This window comes from Cygnus olor, chromosome 9, assembly GCF_009769625.2.
Source record: "Cygnus olor isolate bCygOlo1 chromosome 9, bCygOlo1.pri.v2, whole genome shotgun sequence".
Classification (NCBI taxonomy): Eukaryota; Metazoa; Chordata; class Aves; order Anseriformes; family Anatidae; genus Cygnus; species Cygnus olor.
Genome location: NC_049177.1, coordinates 16,199,748 through 16,218,434, shown reverse-complemented (window position 1 = coordinate 16,218,434; position 18,687 = coordinate 16,199,748). Strand labels below are relative to the sequence as shown.

The following is an 18,687-nucleotide window of genomic DNA, read 5'->3' as shown; positions in this document are numbered from 1 at the left end:
TCAGCCGTGCTGTGGCTGAGGACAGGGGATGGTGCTGTGACCGGCTCCGGAGCTGTGGGTGACACCGTGCCTGCCCCTGCCACAGGGTTTTGGCTGCCCGGTGCGTAGGGTGACACCGGGGTGGCCCTGATGGTGCCTGGCTCAGCACCCCCAGCCACAGGGGTGGGCAGAGTGTGGGGCAGCCCCACGGCCCCGTCCCCTGAGGTGCCCAGGGATGTCTCCGTGCCCCTGCCCACTGTTGGCTGAGCAGTGCTGTAGCTGTGCTCCTGCGTGGCCGTGCCGGGCTGAGCAGTGCTGCTGGCTCTGTTTGGGGGTGACACCGATGCAGTTGTCCCCACGGAGGTGTTCCCACTGCTGGGCGTAGCTGTCAGGGCATCCCCTGCAGGACTTTCATACGGGGTCGAGCCTGGCGCTGCCTGCGTGGTGCTGCCGTCTCCTGCTGGCCGGGGCCTGCCCCCAGCTCCCTCGGTGGCTGTGGTTTGGGCAGGCTGAGCTGTTACCGGTGGGGGATCCTGGCTGCCAGCGGTGGTGCCGAGGGGCACGGCTGTGTCCGGAGCTGGGCTGGGGTCTGCTGTGGCCGACGGGGCCGAGCGACTGCCTCTGGGGACCAGGAGGGGAAAGCTCGTCGGTGGCTCGGTTTTGGGGACGTCGGTCCCTGGGGTGGACGGCTCTGGTGATGGCCCGGTGGTGACGATGACATGGCTGGGAGCTGTCCCCGATGGGTCGGTGCCCACACCCGGGGACACCGTCCCCACTGCTCGCCCGGCGGTGCTGCCATCGGGACGGGCAGTAGGGGCACCCAGCGCTGGCAGCAGGGCGGCTGGAGACAGCAAGGAGGTGCCTGATGCCACCTCCGGGGAGCTGCTGGATGGGGACACCCCCACTGCCATCCCTGCGGTGGCACTGCTGTCCCACGGGATGCCTGCCCATGGTACCCCAGGGGTGCTGAGTGTCCTGGGTACCCCTGAAGCAGCTGGGGTGGCACTGGAGCTGCCATCCCGTGCCATCACAGTAGTGTCGCTGCTGGCTGGTGATGCTGTCTCCAGCCCTGCTTCACTAATTGGAGTTTTGCTAACGAGGGCAGCTGGCTGGGTCCCGGTGCCATACCCTTGGAGGGAAGACGTGGGCTTTGCTCCATCCATGAGGGACAGGGACGTGCCCACACTGGGGCTGGCCGGAGGGGATCTGTCCCCGTCTGCCTGTGCCGCGGTGGTCCTGGGGACTGCAGAAGAGGACCCAGGGGAGAGGCCACCACCAGGGAGTGACACAGCAGGGGCTGTGCTGGGGACCTGCCCCGCGTCCAGCTGCATGGGGGTGGCCTCGGTGTGCAGGGCAGCAGTGCCCGTTGTGGCTCCAGCACCAGTGGCCACCAGCTCAGCATTTCCCAGGGCTGGAAGTGGCGCGGTGGGGCCGTGCGCTGTGGCGGTGACATCCAGTGCCATGGCTGGTGGTCCCAGGGACGGTGTGGTGGCACGGGGACGGGTGGCAGGGTTGGATCCGAGCAGCCCAGCTCCAGCAGTGCCAGGGGCTGGTGTCCCTTGCTCCGCAGCCTCGCTGACAGCAGCAGTGGCAGGAGAAGAGGTGATCGCTGCTGAGGATGCTCCTGGGGTGGCTGCAGGTGCTGGGATCCTGGATCCTTCTGTGGCTGCGTGGAGGGGACCCCCGGTGGCTGCTGACATGGTGGGGTCGGTGACATGGCCAGCCAGGGCTGCTGGTGGCTCCACGGAGTGGCCCGTGTCCCCAGGGGAGGCCGGCAAGATGCTGGCTGCAGTGGCAGGAGGAGGGGTGGCCGTGTCCAGCTCTGGTGTGGCCTTTTGGGACGGGAGCGCGGTGGTTGCGTATGGCTCGGCGGGGCTCTTGCTGATGGCAGGGGGTGATGTCCCTGTGCTGTGTTCGACACGGGATGGCACGGTAGTCCACGCTGTCCCCAGCGTCCCCTCTGCAGTGACAGCGCTGTAGGGCTGCGCCAACTCACTGGCATCGGTCGCTTTGCTTGTGGCTGAGGAAGATGCTTTTGTCCCCAGCACCGGTTGAGCAGCAAGGACAAGTGCCACTGGTGGAGACAAACCTCTGCCTGGTGCTGGGATGTGACCTGTCAGCGTACTGGCATCACCTGTAAGTGCTTTGGGCACGGTCCTTTGCACTACAGGGACGGCTGTTCCCAGTTTTGGCTCTCCAGCAATGTTCTCCACCCCCCTAAACACCTCCGGAGCCTGCTCAGGGGCAGTGCTGCTGCCTGATGGCACTATTTTGCCTGTCCCCTTCTCAGTGGGGACAGATGGAGCTGGGGACAACATGGCTGTGGCTGGCCCACCACCGGTGAGAGCCACCGTGTGCCCTGCTGGCACAGGGGACAGCAGCTGAGGGGTGACAGGAGCTGGAGGGACACTGGGCGGATGGCCAGCAGGGTTCGGGGAGGAAAACCCAGCCCCTGCCTGGGGAATATCCCCTGCTGCCAACCCCCCAGAGAGAGCTGCTGTGCCAGGGGGCTCCTCCTGCTCCTTGCTGGGGCTTGTGGGGACCTGTGCTGCCATCACCTCCGTCCCTACATCACCTGCGAGGAGGGACAAGGCGCTCCTACCTGCGCCCGGCGGCGTGTGGATCGCGCTTGGCAGTGCCGGGACCAGCTCCCTGGCAGGCAGGGACCTGCTCCGAGTGGCGTTACCTGAACTGTCCCCGGGGACAGAGGGCTGCTCCGGCGGGCTGGCTGTGCTGCTGGGGGACACCTGGCACATGCCCAGCCTGGCCACGGTGGGTGACACGTCCGGAGGCAGCTCGGCGCTATCAGCCGCACGGGAGATGCTGCCCGGCTCTGCTCCTGCAGCCCCTGGCAGGGTTTGCAGGTGAGTGAGGGCAGGACGGGCATGCCAGCCCTTTGCTGCATCGTGGTTCCCATCCCTCCTCCCCACCGTGCCTGGCTGCTTCAAGAAGGTGTCCCCCGTGCCACCAAGGGCAGCCCCGGCACCGCAGCTGGACAAACACCAAGAGCGAGGTGGGCACCCGGCGCTCGTGCCTTCCCCTTGCACAAGTCCCACATCTGATCTGCAAGCCGATGGAGTGTGAACGCCTTGCACCAGCACTGCACACTTGGAAACTGGGGTCAGTTTTGGGACTGCTGGATGCCACCGTTCATGGCTCCAGCGACCTGACCCCAGAGCCTGTCCCGCGCCCCCGCTGTGGACACGCAGAGCAGCCGGCACCATCACAGCCCGTCACCCGTAACCCAGATGGGATCGGCCACCCCGGCACTTACCCAGCAGCACCCAGAGCCCCCAGCTCCAGAGCGGCCACCAGCACCCCATGGTGTGGCAGCAGCAGGCTCCCGGCGTCGCTGGCACCTCCCGTGGCTCCCAGTGTCCGAGGGGAGTGATGCAGCGGGGCGGCCCCACCAGCGAGCACTGCCCCGTGCCAGCCCTCCTCCCGCTGCCACCAGCGCCACGTGCCCTGCCCCGGGGCACCGACAGCTCCCCATTCCTAGGGGGTGGCCGCATCCCAGCCCTGGGGATGTGCTGGTGCTGGGGGACACTCCTAGTCCTTGCTTTAGCCATGGGGAGGCTTTGGGATCTTACCCAGACCGACCCCATGGTTGACACCCCAAGGTTGGGGGCATCTGTAGGGTCAATAAATGCTGGGGGCTACCTGGTGGGCTGTAAGAGGACACGGGATGGCGAGAGGGGCTGGGGTCCCCAGCACTGCTGGGGGTGGGTGCTCCCCCCAGCCTGGCACCCACCCCTCCCCGTTTGCTGCCACGTCCTGGCCACACTTGACCAGGCAGCCGATAACCCCTGGCACCCATGGGCTCGCCGCCCAGGAGGAACAAGGAAGGGAGCAGCTCCCACCGCCTCGGGGTCCGGCGCTGCTTAACCCTTCCCCATCCCGGGGGCATGGCATCGCCCCCCCCAGGCCACGCAGAGACTTGGTGGTGCTCATACCACCCCTGCCCGACACCCATGGCCGTGCCCTACCCCAGCGCACTGATGCTTTGCTGCTCGGGGGCGATCCCTGCTCATGCAGCCCCCCCCCAAAAAAAATCCAGTCCCGGATGCTGCATAAGCCCGCCTGCCCAAAAGGGACCCTGGCTATTAGGGGGCTCTCTGGGGATGGGGGCAGCGCATGGGGCATCCCAGCTTTGCCCCCGAAGGCGCGGGGCGTTGCGTTCAGGGCTGATGACCTTAATGGAGTCCTTGCGTGCGGGGGGTTATCTGCCCATCGGAGTGCATCCCATTGCAAACACCCACGCAGATCCGTGCCGGGGGGGTTGTTCTAACATGGGCTGGGCCGTCCCCTGGCTCGCAGGTCACCTTAAACCAGTGGAAGGACAGCGAGACTCACCCTGGCGTGCAATGGCCCCCCTGGACCTGGCAGGAGTCGTTACAGTAAAGAAATGCTTGCTTCCTCCCTCTCAGGGCCTATTCCAGCTCTGGGATTTTTAAGGGGGGGGGGGAGAAAAAACAAGTTGGTTAAGGCGTTGCGCCTCCCTCGCTTCATGGACACCCATCCCATGTCGATGACATGTCGTGACAGCTCTGGGTGGGGAAACTGAGGCACAGGAGAGCCCCAGCTGCCTGTACACAGGTGTCCCCCCAGCAGCACCACCACCAAACCTGCCTGTCCCCTGGGGAGCAGCGGGTGCCAGGGACCTGTGGCCATAGCGGGGTGACTCACGGGGACTTCTCCACCACCTCTGCACGCACACGGGGCAGATGACACCCCAGGGACCACCACATCCGCCCCCCCCGCGCATTCAGGTGCTCCAGCACCCCGGAGGGCTTGGCCACCGAGGTCCCCCCCTTGGCGCAAGGTGGAACTTGGGGGAACCCAGCTAGAGGGGGGGGGGGGGGGTCCAACACATGCTGGGGGTAGATTAACACTGGCACCCGGCTTGTGGGGTGCCAGCCCCCCACCCACCTCCCCAGCACCTGGCTGCGGCTTGGCGGTGCCACCCGGTTGCACAACGCCCCTCGCGTGGGTGGGGGCGACGCAGGGCTCGCCGCTCCCTGCCCGGGCATGAGTCACGAGCAGGCTCCCGGCACATCTGCCGCGGGGCGCGGGGGCGGCTGGAGCCGTGGGGAGGGGAAAAGGGGAGGAACTGGGGTCGTGCCGTGGGGGTCCCCTTGCGGGGTGCCACGGGAGCATGGCCGCATCCCTCCTGGGAACGCGTGGTGTCCCTCTGCGGGGGGCTCAGGGACACCCTGGTCCCCATGTGCTGGCAGGGAGGAAGCCAGGAGACGGGCACAGGCACCCTCCTCCTCTCCATAGAATATTTTATATATATATATATAATATATATATATAATATATATATTAAAATTACATTTCTCTTTACAAAAAACAATTCAACAACAGGCCAGGGGACGGAGCTCATCTCTCAAGCCAGGGCGCAGGCAGCCTGGCACAGAGGCCGGGGCCTTCCCAGACCCTTTTGGGGCGCCCCCGTCCCCCAGGTGGGGCTCAGTCCAGAGTCCAGCAGCGGGTGGTGCGGCTCGGGGTGGGCACTGCGCGGCGGCCCCGCAGCCAGGCGCCTGCTCCGGATCCAACGCAGCTCGCCTGGTCCCCGCTGTCACCGCCTGCGAGGGGAGGACGTGAGATCAGGAGGGGGGGGGGGGGGGGGACAAGGCTGGAAGCCCGAGGGCAGCGTGGCGCGGAAGAGCCCCCCCAAGCCGCCCCAAAAATAACTTACTTCTGCCGGGAGGAGCCGCAGGGGTCGAGGAGGTGGGAGCTGGCCTGCGCCAGGTTCCAGTCGAACATCTCCAGCACCCGGTGGCACTCCACGCGGGACTTCAGCCCCAGGCAGAAGAGCTGCTCCACCTGCAAGGGGACAGGGCGCGAGGACGGGCGGGGTGGGGAGGGTGGCAGGGGCGCACCCACCCCCGCGGGAGCTGGCGTGGGCGCCGCAGCGTGCCGTACCTTCAGGTACTGGATGGCCCGTTGGACGTTCCAGCCATGGTTCTGCAGGGCCGCCTGGCACTCCTCGGTGGTGACGCCGTGCACCATGTCCTGCACCTGGGGGAGGCTGACGGTCACCACGTGCCACCAGCAAGGAGCTGGGGGGGGTGGGGGTGGTTAGGACACCAGGGATGCCCCTCCCATGACTCCATCCCCAGCTAGGAAGAGCTGGGCACCAGGCACCAGGGAGCCAATGTGGGATTTCTGCCTCCTGTGCTGGGGTGCAGATCCCCAGCCACCTCCCTGTGCCCAGCAGGGACGGCCACCTTCCTCCCCCTCCATGGGTAGGGCTAATTTGGGTTAAAAGGGTCTCCAATCCCCATTTTGGAGCTTCTTTTTGCACGTCTGGGGACTCCTCGCAGCCACCCACTTGGGGATTGAACACGGGGAAACCGAGGCACGGGGTAGGGATGGCTGTTGCCCAAGTGACACAACAAGCCCACGGCCACCCGGCCAAAAGCCACCGCGTCCCCGGGGGAAGCCGCTTACCAGCCGGATCTTCTCGGAGGGGCGGTAGCCATCCGGCCCATCGTAGACAATCTTCTGGAGGCTGCAGGAGGCTTTCACCAGGCACTTGGGCCCGAGGTTGCTGTTGTTGGAGGAGAAGTTGGCCTTGTAGTCCGGCTGCTGCTGCACCATGGGCCGGACGGTGGCCGTGGTGACCACGCGGGACGCCGGTGCCTCCTCGGGGCTTTTGGCCTCCTTGAAAAACTTCTCGTACTTGTCCAGGTAGGCAGGGCGCTCGGGCAGCAGGTAGTAGTGGGTGCTGCTGACCTTCTGCCCGTCCTTCACGATGGGCAGGATGCAGGGCCCCTTGGAGCAGTCCTTGCCCTGCGCCTGGATCACCTTGGGGGTGGCGTATTTGGGGTCGAGGGCGAAGCTCTGCGTGGTGGGCATGGGCTTCCCCGGCGAGGTGGAGAGGCAGGAGCAGAGGGCGCCGCGCTGCTGGGGGGAGCCCACCTGCAGGGCCATGGGGCTGGGCGTCCGCGAGGTGGGCTGCGACAGGGGGTCCCGGGGGGGGATCTGGGGCGGCCGGTCCTCCTCGCCCCCCGAGGCCGGGGATAGCTCCCCCGACCAGCGCCCGGGTTCGTTGCGGCGCAGGGGCCGGGGCGGGATGGGGACGCGGGGAGGGATTTGGGGTTTGTCGTCTGCCGGGCAGGCGGCCGGCCCCCGGGGCACGTTGAACCTCTTCATGCACTCCTGCTGCAGCTCCTCGAAGATCTCGGTGGTCTGCGTCAGGCTGGGCTGCTTGGCCTCCTTGGGGGGCAGGAAGAGGTTGTCCTCCAGCCCCGCCGCCCGCTCGCCCTCGTCCACGAAGCCGTAGTTGGTCTCGCCCCGCTCGCGCGCCCTGGGCAGCCCAGCACGGCTGCCCCCGCCGCCCGGGGGGGCTGTTGATGGAGCACACCTCGAAGTCGTCCTCGTCCTGCGCCACGTCGTCGTAGGCGGGCGGCGGGGGCAAGGGCCGCGCGTCCCAGTCCACCACCGGCGTGGGGTGGAGGGGTCGGGGCAGGGCTCGCGTGGGGCTCTGCGGGGGGGTCTTGTCCAGCAGCGAGAAGGCCTCCATGGCCAGCTTGGCGAGGGAGGGGGCTGTCAGCTCCCCCACGGGCGAGGGGCTGGCGGGGGGCACCTCCTCCCCGAAGTCGATGAGGGTCACCTCGCCGCTCCCCGGTCCCTCGCTGGGTGGCCGGCCGGGCTGCCGCTCGCCCACCTTGGTGCCCGGCACGCGGGCAGAGGGCTTGGCCAGCCGCAGACCCTTCCCCGGGCCCGGCTTCTTCAGGCAGAGTTTTCGGAAGCCAGACGACAGGCCCTCGTCCTCCTCGCTGACCGGGTCGTAGGAGGGCTCTAGGATGCAAGGGAGAAGGCGGTGAGGGTCCCGTGGCGTCACCCACCAACATCCCCAACTCCTGCCCCCAGGTGGGGACAACCCTCCTGGGGACTGACTCCAGATCCCAACTGCCCTCCTTCCCGAAGCCACGGCGAGACCCCAGCATACAGAAAGCTCCCCCAAACCCATGGCACGGCAGCCTCAGCTCCACCACTCCGTGCCTCCTCGCCCCACTCCCACCTTGGCCACAGCAATGCTTGCCTTCCTGGGGCAGGATCCGGGGGGGACAGGGGGTTGCACCCGAGGTGCCCCTGCCCTTCCCCACCCCCCGGGACCCTGCCCTGTCTCCCCCTTGCTCCACGGCCACCCCAGCGCATGCCACGCTGCAGCCATGCCCGGTCCAGCGGCACCCGGGTCAGTACCGGTGGCGGGTGGCCCCTCGGAGCGGTTAGTCCCCGCCGGTCCCTCCAGGGAAGACGTGAGAGGAGGGGGACAAGCCTGGAGACGCCCAGGGGCAGGCAGCACGGGCGGCACCATCTCCCCGGGGACGCCTGCCCCGGGTTTGGAGGGCTGGGGACGCGTTCCTCCGCGGGGAGCAGAGCCGCGCTGTCACCCGCGGGTGCCCGGCGGTGCCCGTGCGTGCCGGCGAGGGCAGGGGGCTGCCCCGGGCGAGAAGCGCACAGCACGCCCCGAGTACCTTGGAAGAAAGGAGCTAAGAGAGAAGAGAGGGGGGCACGAGCAGGGCTGGCGGCTCCCAGAACAGCCCAACTTACTCGTAAGCAGGATTGAAGGCTGAGGCGGGCGCGGAGGCGGCTGCCCTGCAGGAGAAGAGAGAGCCCGAGAGCAGGGGAGGCGCAGGGGGAGCGCGGGGAGCAAGCGGCAGCCGGGGCGGTTGTTAGCGGGGGCGCGGTGCATGCTTCGTGCCCCCCTCCAGCCGCTGCTGGCCGGGAGCAGATGCTGGTGGGGGCCCCCCAGCTCCCCCCGGATCGCAGATTTAGGGGGTTGGCGGCACTCACACTGTCTGACCTCCCTCCCCGTCCGGGGACTTCGTGGCTCCGACTGCGCCGAGCCGATCTCCCCCGCAATGGGGAGCCCTGCCCCGGGAGGGGACGAGGGGCCCGGCCGAAGGCCAGCGGGGCAGAGTCCAGCCTGGCGGGGCTGGGCAGAGCCGCCCACACCGCTGGCACGCGCCGTCACCCCCGGCTCCCTGCCACCCGGGGCTGCAGCAAGCAAGTGGCAGCAGAGAGACAGAGCGGAGGGGACGGAGGGACAGATCCTGCCCGTCACCCAGGTGAAAGGGCACAGCTCCCGGCGCAGAGAGAAGGGACTTTGCGCAGCCGGCAGGCTGGAGGCAGGGGGTGCAGGGGGAAAAGCTGCTTACTTTTAGCCCTTCCTGGAAGCTGGGTGGGTCTGGCAGCAGTCAGGTCCACACCTAAAATGTCAGGAGGGTCCATGGGATTTCCCAGGTACAGCCTGCGGGGAGAGAGAAGAGCGCCGCGGGGGCTCAGCGGGGTGCTGTGCAGGGCCCCCGCACTCCCCACGCTTGCAGCACGTGCTCGGGCGCACGTTCAGCACACCCCCGCCTACGGTGGGGGGCTGCTGGGGGGCGAAAGGAGGAAAACCTGCCCACTGCTATGGGATGGGGACATGGGGAAGACCCCACAGCCCCTCCACCAAGCACCGTGCCCCGGAGGGAGATCCACATCCCGCTGCGAGCACCATCCCCACGACTGCTGGGTGCCCGGGGATGCACCCCGAGAGGCTTTTCCCTCCAGGGCACAGCCCCCTGGTGCTGTCCCGGTGCCACCCATCCCCTCCCCGGCTCCGGCACCCATCCATGCACGACGTGCCACGCGCACGAGGCACGGAGAGCCGCGGTGCCGCACCGGGGTGCTCGGGGGTGCCACGCGCGCCCAGGGCACGGCGGGAGCAGCGCGGCGGGAGGCCCGGGCGAGCCGTCGCAAGCCAGGCGTGGTGAGGCAGGGAGCCGGCGGAGCCCCAAGGCCTGGGCGTGTGCCGGGCTCGGTGCGTTCTCCGCGGCCCGGACGGCACGTACCCAGGGTGCGTGCCCACGCAGCGGGGCGCGGGGAGGCCTGCCGGGGCACGAGGCGCGTCCGCGCACGCGCGGCGGTGAAACGCTCCGGGGGGCCGCCGGGACACGGCCCCGTGGGGACGAGGGCAGAATGGGATCGAGAGTACCAGCAGGGCCGTATCGGGTCGGGGTGCCCAACGGCCACGGGGATCGCCGTCCCATGGGATGCGGTGAGATGGGCGCAGGAGCTGGCTCGGCCCAGCGGGAGCTTTCCAGGCTTTGAAATCGTACCCTGCCCCCCCAAACAGCCCTCCCACGGCCCCCCCAGCCCCAGCGCTGGCAGAGAGCCGCCGTGACCCCGCAGCAAGCCAGCGCACCCTGCCCACAGCTTCCTGGGCGCTGCGGCACCCCGGGGTGCGGGGTCCTGGCACCCAGCTCCTGCCAAGACACGCTGCACGATGCCCGGCCCCCCCCCCCCCTTTTTTTTTTTTTAAATATATTTTGCTTTTTAAGAGGACACACGCTGTTAAAAGCATGCGGCCAGGCTGCACGCTCACACCGACTCCCCTCCAAGCACATGATGCCCCAGGACACCCCAAAAACATTGGCAGCCACCTCTGGGGGGACATTTCCCCCGTCCCTATGCAGCAGGGGTGCTGCAAAGCACCGAGGGGCCACGAGGCTGGGACAAGGGGCTCCGTGCCCAGCCTGGCCCCATACCCCATCACGAGCAGCCCCGCCAGCACAGCTCCACAGCCCCCAAGCTCCCCCCCATGCAGCGCCCGACCCCGTTAGTGAGAAGAGGCGAGGGAGTTAGTCAAGCTGCAGGGACCCTGCCACGAGCCACCAGCCCCAGCACACCAGGGAGGAAGAGGAGTTTTTTTTTTTTTAAAGGGAGGAAAGCCAAGCTGTGGCTGGCTCCCGTGAAGGCGGGGGGGGAGGCAGGGGGGTGCAGAGAAGACAGAAAGTTTCTTACTCATCAATTTTATCGGGAAACCCCCAGCACTGCTGCGGGTTGGTGTCTCCATGGCCTGTGTGGATGAAGCTGTTTTTAAGCGGCTGGCTGATGTCGTGGGCCGACAGCCCCGCCACCGAGGTCACCGTGTTTCGGGGGAACTGGCCCACTTTTAGGGTCCGCTTATTCTGACCCCGCCACCAGTAATTCTCGGCCCTAAGGAACAAAAAGGACCTTCGTTACGGACGGCGTGGGAGGACGGCGAGACCCCCGGGTGGCGGTGGGAGCGGGGCACGCGCCCTGCCCCGGTGACACGGGAGGAGGCAAAGTGACTCACCCGAGGTCACGCAGGCAGGCGGTGGCACAGCCAGGGAGGGTGCCCAGGATCCTAACCCCGCACCCATGGCGTGCTCTGCCCCCCCCACCCCGCGCCCCGGGAAGGGGGTCAGGATCCGACCCGCTGGGGATGCGGGGGATGAGGAACGGAGTTCCCTAAAGGACGTGCCCCTTCTGAGCCCTGGGTGGCGCAGGACGTGCAGGAGCCGTGGGGGTGACACCCGTGTCCCACGCCACCAGGGGCAGCACAAGCAATGTGCATGGGACTGAGCAGCTTGGGCGCTGCTGTCCAACCCCACATATCCCAGCCCCCACGGGGGGAATTGAGGGGACCACGGTGAGGGACGCAGGGCTGTGGGGTCTCCCTTGCTTCCTTCCTACGTTATGGTGGAGCCCTGCGTGGGGTGACCCTCCTGCAAGCAGGCTGGCGTGGGCAGGGGGACCTGAGCCGTGACACCCCCTGGGGCCACCCCAGGGCAGGAGCAGCCTTGGGGGGACACGGCCACCAACAGGGGTGGGACAGGGCAGCGGCAGAGCCCTGCCTCGGCAGGGGACAAACACAGCTAGGGGACCCCAGGAGGGCACCCCGAGCGGCACCCCCAGCCTCTCCCCATCCCGCACCCACCACGTCCCCCCCCCCCGCCCCGTGTCGGGGGACCCCGGGGGGGCTGCCTGCTGTCCGCGAGGCCGTGCGGAGGGTGGCACTGCCGCCTGCGGTGCCAGCTCGGCGAGGCTGGCACGGGCCCCGCGGTTTCCTGGAGTCACCTGTGAGTCACCCGCGGCCACTAGCTCAGCCCTTTTCCTGTTTACCTTCCCCGCTCGCCGCCAGCCAGCCGCATTACTCAGCGCCGGGACCCCTCGGCGTGGCCGAGCCCGAGCCCAGCCGGCACCGGGCACCCTCCCTCGCCCGCAGCGTGCCGGGGAGGGCGGCCGAGGGGGGCCGGGGGCCGGGCCCCCCACCCTGGGAGGTCTCCCCCGCTCTCCTCCCCGCTCCCAGCAGCACCCCGGAGGGATGCTGAGGCCAAGCTGGTCCCCTCTGTGCCCCCCCAGCCCCGCTGCTCGGACCCCCGGCACAAACCCGCTCTGCACCCCCACCCCAAAAGCTGCCCCCCCGCCCCCCCCCGCCCCGTTCCCCACCCCGCGGCCGGCTGGGCCCGCGGGGCTTTCAGGTAGGTCCTGCTGCCGTGTGCACGGAGCCGGGGGCCCCTTCCCCTGCCCACACACACGTACGCACACCCGGCGCTCATTCAAACGACACGCAGGGGCTTGAAAAAGGGGTGGGGGGTGTTTACGGCGCCCCGGGCGGCCTCGCCGGGGCCGGATGCGGCCCCCCCAGGAGCCCCCCGCCCGCCTTCCCCAGCACCCGGCGAGGGGGGCAGCAACCCCTGGGGAAACTGAGGCACGGGGCGAGGGCTCGGTGCTCCTGCCTGTTGGGGCACACCGGAGCACTGGCACCCGCTGGGACCCCCATTACCCCTTCCCGCACCCCCCTCAGGCGCCCCCAAACCGTGCCCGCCTGGGGAAACTGAGGCAGGAGAGGCTGCACCCCAGCTCCTCCAGCACCCCGTGCTCCCACAGCCCGTGCTCCCGGCACCACCGGCAGGGCCAGGGCACCCCGCCAGCGTCCCTCCCCGCCGCGTCCCAACCCGTGCGGTTCACCTGGGGCGAGCGCAGCCGGGGCGAGCGGCGGTGGCGGCGGCAGCGGGGCCCCCAGCCCGCCCGTGATGCACCGGGGACGATGTGCGCGCTCTGGCGCGGCCGCGCCGCCCTCCGCCGCTCCTTCCCTCCCTCCCTCGCTCCGCCGACGCCGTTTCCCTTCCCCTCCCCTCCCCTCCCTGCAATTAAACCACCACCGCCAGACCCTGGGCAAGAGTCATCGGCAGCCCGGGGAGAAAGCTGGTCCCTCCAGACACACAAATCCGGCCTGATTCACCTCCGGGCCGTGACTAAATGCAGGGATCTGGCCCCAGAGGAGGGGGGAGAGGGAAAGCAGCTCCTTTCTCCTCGCCTCCCCCCTGCTACGGGGCCACCCGGGGTGCTGGAGCGCTGCATGCCACCAGGAAGGGACACTTTTGGGGGTGCCCCCTTGCTGTCCCCAAGCAGCATAACAGGGCTGGAGCGGGGCAGGAACCCTCGAGGGTGACGCCACTCCTAGGATGGGCACCTGGGGACAAAAAGTCCCCCCCAAGCCTGAAGCACGGGGTCCTGGGACCCCCGGTTTGGGGGGGGGAACAAGGGCATCCAGCAGGGATGGAGGAGCCGGTAAGCAAAGCCTTCGGTGCAGGCAGAGGCCACGCCACGGCGGCACGGAGCGCCCGGTGCCCCTGCGGTGACGGTGGCACGTCCCCGCCACTATCAGCAGGGAGCGGCCCCGGTGCGTGCGGCCGCCTGGCAGGCGTTTACCCGGGCAAGGCCGGGGCAAAGCAACAAGTGCAGCGGGGTGAGTCAGCGGGGCCGGGCGGCGCAGGGAGCCTGGGCGGCGTGGGGAAGAGCCACGCTGCCCGCGGGCACGGCGGTGGCCCCGTGCCCCCAGCTGGGATGTCCCCATCGAGGGGGCTGCCCGCCTGTGGGGTCTGCAGCCAGGTGTGCCGGAGGGGGCGCAGAGCCCCCCATCCCCACCCCGTCCCTACCCCAATTCTTGGGGTCCCCCGTCCCCGTGCAGGCTGGCACGCGGTTCCCCCCGCCGTGCAATACCTGCCCTCGATGACGGTGATGATATCGTTCATCTGGATGTGCAGCTTGTCAGGCTCCTCGAAGTCCTGCAGGGCCCTCATGTCGGTGGGCTGGGCCTGGGGGGGACGGGGACAGGGTGAGCACACGGGACATGAGCACACGGGGACGCAGCATCCCCACGTCCCCTGCTTGGGGTTGGGGAGCCCTGGCAATGGGCACGAGACCGAGTCACCCGCTCGGGTACCCTTAACTCTGCCCACGCTCCAGCACAGCTGATGGGAAGGGGGCACTGAGGACCCCATCCCCTCTCTCCCTGCCTACCTCCATCAGGAAGTCCCGCATGGCCACGAAGGTCGGCCGGTCCTCGGGTTTGTGCGCCCAGCACTGCAGCATGAACGTTGTAGACGTCCTGGGGACAGTCCTCGGGCCGCGGCAGCCGCTCGCCCTCCTTGTCGATCTTGTGCAGGATCTGCGGGGCAGGCAGCGCCGTTACGGGGTGCTGGGGTCCCGCTTGGCCTGGGGGCGCTGCGGGTGAGGGTGCTGATCCCATTGGCACCATGCACCCCCACCTGGCTGCCGTTGAGGCCGATCCAGGGCTCCTTCCCGTATGTGACATCTCCCAGAGCGTCACCCCGAACATCCAGGTGTCGCTGGCGTGGGAGAAGGTGCGTGTCTTGAGGCTCTCGGGAGCACACCTGAGTGAAGGGCACAAGCATCGGGAGGGACATGAGCATCAGGAGGGGCTGGGCAGAGCCCCCTGCTCCTCCTCCCTGGGTGTCAGCACTCTGGGGTGCTGCCCTCGGCTCCCCAGGCTCACCAGGCGAAGGGCACCTTGCGGTGCTCCTGCATCACGTAGTGGTCGTCGTTTTTGGGCAGGGCCCGCATGAGCCCGAAGTCCCCAATCTTGACCTGCTCGTTGGAGGCCAGCAGGATGTTGCGGGCGGCCAGGTCGCGGTGGATGAAGCGCTTGGACTCCAGGTAGGCCATGCCCTTGGCCACCTGGATGGCGTACTGGCACAGTGTGGAGATGAGGAAGTGGCCCTGGTTCTTCCGCAGACGGTCCAGGAGGGAGCCCAGCGGGGCCAGCTCCGTCACCTGGGCCGCAGGGAGGGGACAGCGGGGTGGTCAGGCCAGGGACACGTTATTTGGGGCTGCTTTCCAGCCCCGTTAAATCCCCAGTCCTGGGGATGCTGGTGGAGGACTCGGGGCACGGAGCCCATCGGGCTGACGGTGCCCTGTAGGATGGGATCACTGCCTCGTGGGGCTCAGCGGTGGCAGCAGCCACGGGATGGGGTCAGTCCCGCTGCCCCCCCGGACTCACCATCTTCATGGGGTGGGAGAGCACCACGCCGTAGAGGCGGATGAGGTTCTTGTGGTCCAGGGAGTGCATGGCGTTCACCTCGCGGATGAAGTCGTCCAGCACCTCCGGCTGGCTCAGCACGTCCGTCTTGAGGCACTTCACGGCCACGTTGAGCTACAGACAAATAATAAAAATTAAATAAACCAAATACAGCCACGGGACCGGGCACGACACCTTCCCGGGGGTCTCCCCGTGCCCGGCCCCCCACGCCACAAGCAGCAGCGGCGCGGGCGCGCGGCCCCTCACCGTCTTGCCGGCGGGCGTGCACCACTCGCCACGGCGCACGACGCCGAAGGAGCCGTCGCCCAGCTTCTCGAAGAGCGACAGGTCCCGCTCCCGGATCAGGCAGGTCAGCGAGTGCTGGCCCCCGGTGTCCGGGGGGGGGCGGCGTGGGAGGCTTGCGGAAGGTGCTCTGGGGCTGGGGGGGCAGCTCCGACTCGGGGCGCTTGCCGCTGAACACCTGTGGGGCGCAGAGGGGGTGTGGGATGGGGGCGCGGAGACACATGGGGACCCCGAACCTTCCTGCCTGCTGGTGGGCACGGCTTGCCTCAGTTTCCCCTTCCCATAATGGTGATATCAGTGCCCATCTGGTGCCAACCAGGCCACCCCGTCCACCTCTTGGTGTTGGGAGTGGTGCCAATAAATCGCCTGCACGCAGTACGTACACTCTGGAACCTAATGGTGACCTAAACCTCACGTACACTCTGGAACCTAATGATGACCCCAGCTCTTCCCCCAGGCAGGCTGGCTGCAGCAGGCTCCTCTCCTCTGGCTGCCTGCTTGCTGAGCCGCGATTCGGGATGGAGAGAGGGAAGAGGCCACCCCCCCAGGAGCCCAGAAGGTCCCCGGGCACTCCTCGGCCGGGCTGCGGCCGCACGATGTGCCTGGGCAGCGGGCCAAGAGAAACCTCCAGCGCGGTGACACATCCCCGCAGCGACGTGGGCCTTGCAACACGCGCGGCTGCCGCCACCACCACCCCGGCTGCCGGGCCCTGCCACCCGCCCTGTGTTGGTCACCAGCCCAGAGGGGACGGGGATGGGCTCTCCCTGGGGATGGGCTCTCCGTGCCTCTCCTCCCCACCGGCCCGAGCACCGGGAAGGGAAGGGATGGGGTCTGTCCCAGCCCCGGCTCCCAGCTGGGGATGCTGGCACCTGCGCGGGGGCCGGGGCAGGCATGTGGCCAGGGTGGGAGGTGGCATTTCTCGGCCCGGCACGAGGCTGAGTCGCCTTCTATTAAAAGCCCATCCCGGCCCCGGCTCGGTCCAGATGAGTCACGAAAGGGAGAGGCCACGACCCAGCGCCCAGCTGGCAAGCGCACGGGCGTTTTGGGGGTGCGAGGTGCCCAGGGGTGCAGCACCCCGGGGGCACAAGGGACACCCGCACGCATCCCGGGGTCCCCTGCCTCGGTGCTGCAGGGCACTGGGGCAGGCAGGGGGACGGACAGCGGGGATGCTGCCCACGGAGCCGGCTGAGGCTCTGCTACTAATTAGCTCTGAATGAGTTTCCTGGAAAAAAAAAAAGAGGCAAATCACGCGAGGGGAATGAATTTCCTGACTGCTGTCCCTAGCTGTGAAGCAACCCGTGCGGGGCCGGGCAGGGTGACGCCGCAGCAGGACATGCGGCGGGGGCTTGTGTCCCAATCCCTGCCAGCACCGGGGGGGACAGGGCTGTCCCCAGTACCCTGCAGCACTGGGAGAGACGGGCACCGAGAGGGCCGAGGGAGAAATGTGGGAAGGAGGTGGCAGAGGGGCACACAGAAACCAGCTCCTTGCACGGGGCCGAGGCAGCGCCATTCCTCCGGCGTGCCTCAGTTTCCCCGTCACACCCTCCCTGCCCCTCTCCCGGCCGTACCTTGCTCATCCAGGATTTCCTCTTGCACATGGCTTTCCTCCGCTTCACCGCCTCCCACAGCCGCCGCTGGCCTGCAGGACACGGGGACCGTCACCAACACGGGGGTCCCCTCCCGAGAAAAACCCCTCTCCATCCCTTGGGACCACACGTCCCTCTGGGCTCCCCCAAAAATGGGGTGCAGCCAAACGGGGGGATATCTGGGGGGGATGTACACACCGGGGCGCCCCATGCCGATCTTCTCCAGATCCTCATTTTTGACGTACTCGAAGTGGGAGAGGCGGGTGACGTTGAGCTCGTCCCGGATGCGCAGGAAGTACTGCTGCAGCTGCAGCTCGGTGAGCAGCTCCAGCAGCCAGTCCGTGCCCTCCTCCGACTGCATGCTACAGCTCAGCTTCTGCCGGACACCGCGCCTGGTTAGCGGGGACCCTGCCCTGCTCCCCTCCGTCCCCAGGGGCCCGTCCCTCTCCTGCCACCTGCAGCCCAAGGGGGCTGAAAGCTGGGGCCGGTCCCTGTGCCAGCAGGGACGGGGGGGGATGCGAGGGACTCATCTCCTGCAGAGCAGGACCCCCGGGGAAGGGCAGGGACCCCATCTCTGCCCCATTGTTCCCACAGCCCCGCTGAAGCCAGGGATGGAGACGGGTCAGAACCTAAGGCGTGGCATGGATGTCCCCGATTCCAGCCCCATGCAAGGGGAACATCACAACCTTGTAAGGGATGCTCCGTGCCCTGGCACCACACATGCACGCAGGGCACCCCAAACACTGCCTGCCAGGCTCCCTGTGCCCAGCTGGAGTGGCTGACAGTGGAGGCGGCTGCTGTCCCCAGCAGGGACAGACCCCACAGCACTGCCTCAGTGTCCCCTCGTGTCCCCGCACACCCAGCAGGGCTGGGACGGGGCACAGACCTGTGGCTCTGCCACGGGGTGGTGGCCCTGTGCCGGCAGCCTCGGGGAAGGGACGGATGGGGACGCAGAGCCATGAGGGTGTGGGGGACGAGGACGGGGTCCAAGCAGCGTCCCGGTGCTGCCAGCATCGCCCCCTGCAGCTGTGCGAGGCACGGGGCCAGCTCCCAGCAGGGATCTCCGCATCCCCCCCAAAACGCACCCCTTGCCGCATCGCGCCCCTGCCCGAGATCGCAGCCGTTCCGGGAAGGGACCCGGCTCTGCCCCCCGCCCCCGAGAGCCGGAGGGGACGTGGGAAAGCCCCCGGCCCGGCCCCACCGCCGGGCAGCCCCCTCCATCCTCTCCTTTCCCCCAGGATTAGACATGACCCCCCCCCCCCAGCCCCGGCCCTTTCTCCCCCCTCCCCGCGCTCTCGGGTCCGCGTCACCGTGATCCCAATCCTCGGCACGGGGCTAAAAATACGGCGGGCGCGGCAGGCGGCCGGGCACGGGGCACACGGGGGCACCCGCGGCACAGGGAGCCGGCGGCTCCCAGCACGGACGGGGCCACCCGGGTCCCCTGCCCGTGGGCACCGGGGGGGGGGGGTGGGTGACGGCCACTTACTCGGTAGACGCGGAAGCGGGCGAGGAACGGGAAGGAACGGCGCAGCGTCTCGAAGCGTCGCATCCTGTTTGGCCGGCCACCGGGCAAGGCGGCCTCGTCCCCGGAGCCAGCCTCGCCCGGGGCACCGCGGCCGCCCGCACGCTTCTGCTGCTCCTCCGGGGGCACGTCCCCTGCCTGGTGACGGTGTCACCGGGGCACAGGGCGCT

General features: G+C 68.5%; 2 protein-coding genes across 2 annotated transcripts; both read right to left on the bottom strand.

Moving 5' to 3' along the window:
* Positions 1–2,886, bottom strand: LOC121074788 (mucin-19-like). Its single transcript, XM_040567310.1, has 2 exons — positions 501–2,886; positions 1–15 (listed from the first exon to the last, which is right to left on the bottom strand). The coding sequence occupies exons 1-2, from the start codon at positions 2,733–2,735 to the stop codon at positions 1–3; spliced, it is 2,250 nt and encodes a 749-aa protein (XP_040423244.1). The 5' UTR covers positions 2,736–2,886.
* A 2,538-nt stretch (positions 2,887–5,424) lies between these two features.
* On the bottom strand, positions 5,425–18,687 carry TNK2 (tyrosine kinase non receptor 2). The gene is given in 20 exon segments (XM_040567775.1): positions 5,425–5,567; positions 5,681–5,808; positions 5,908–6,003; positions 6,436–7,326; positions 7,328–7,788; positions 8,545–8,589; positions 9,153–9,244; positions 10,780–10,974; positions 13,789–13,883; positions 14,089–14,160; positions 14,162–14,236; positions 14,337–14,380; positions 14,383–14,462; positions 14,585–14,862; positions 15,089–15,241; positions 15,374–15,488; positions 15,490–15,587; positions 16,978–17,048; positions 17,194–17,371; positions 18,482–18,687. Coding segments are annotated over 20 exon segments (3,237 nt in total). The 5' UTR covers positions 18,545–18,687; the 3' UTR covers positions 5,425–5,560.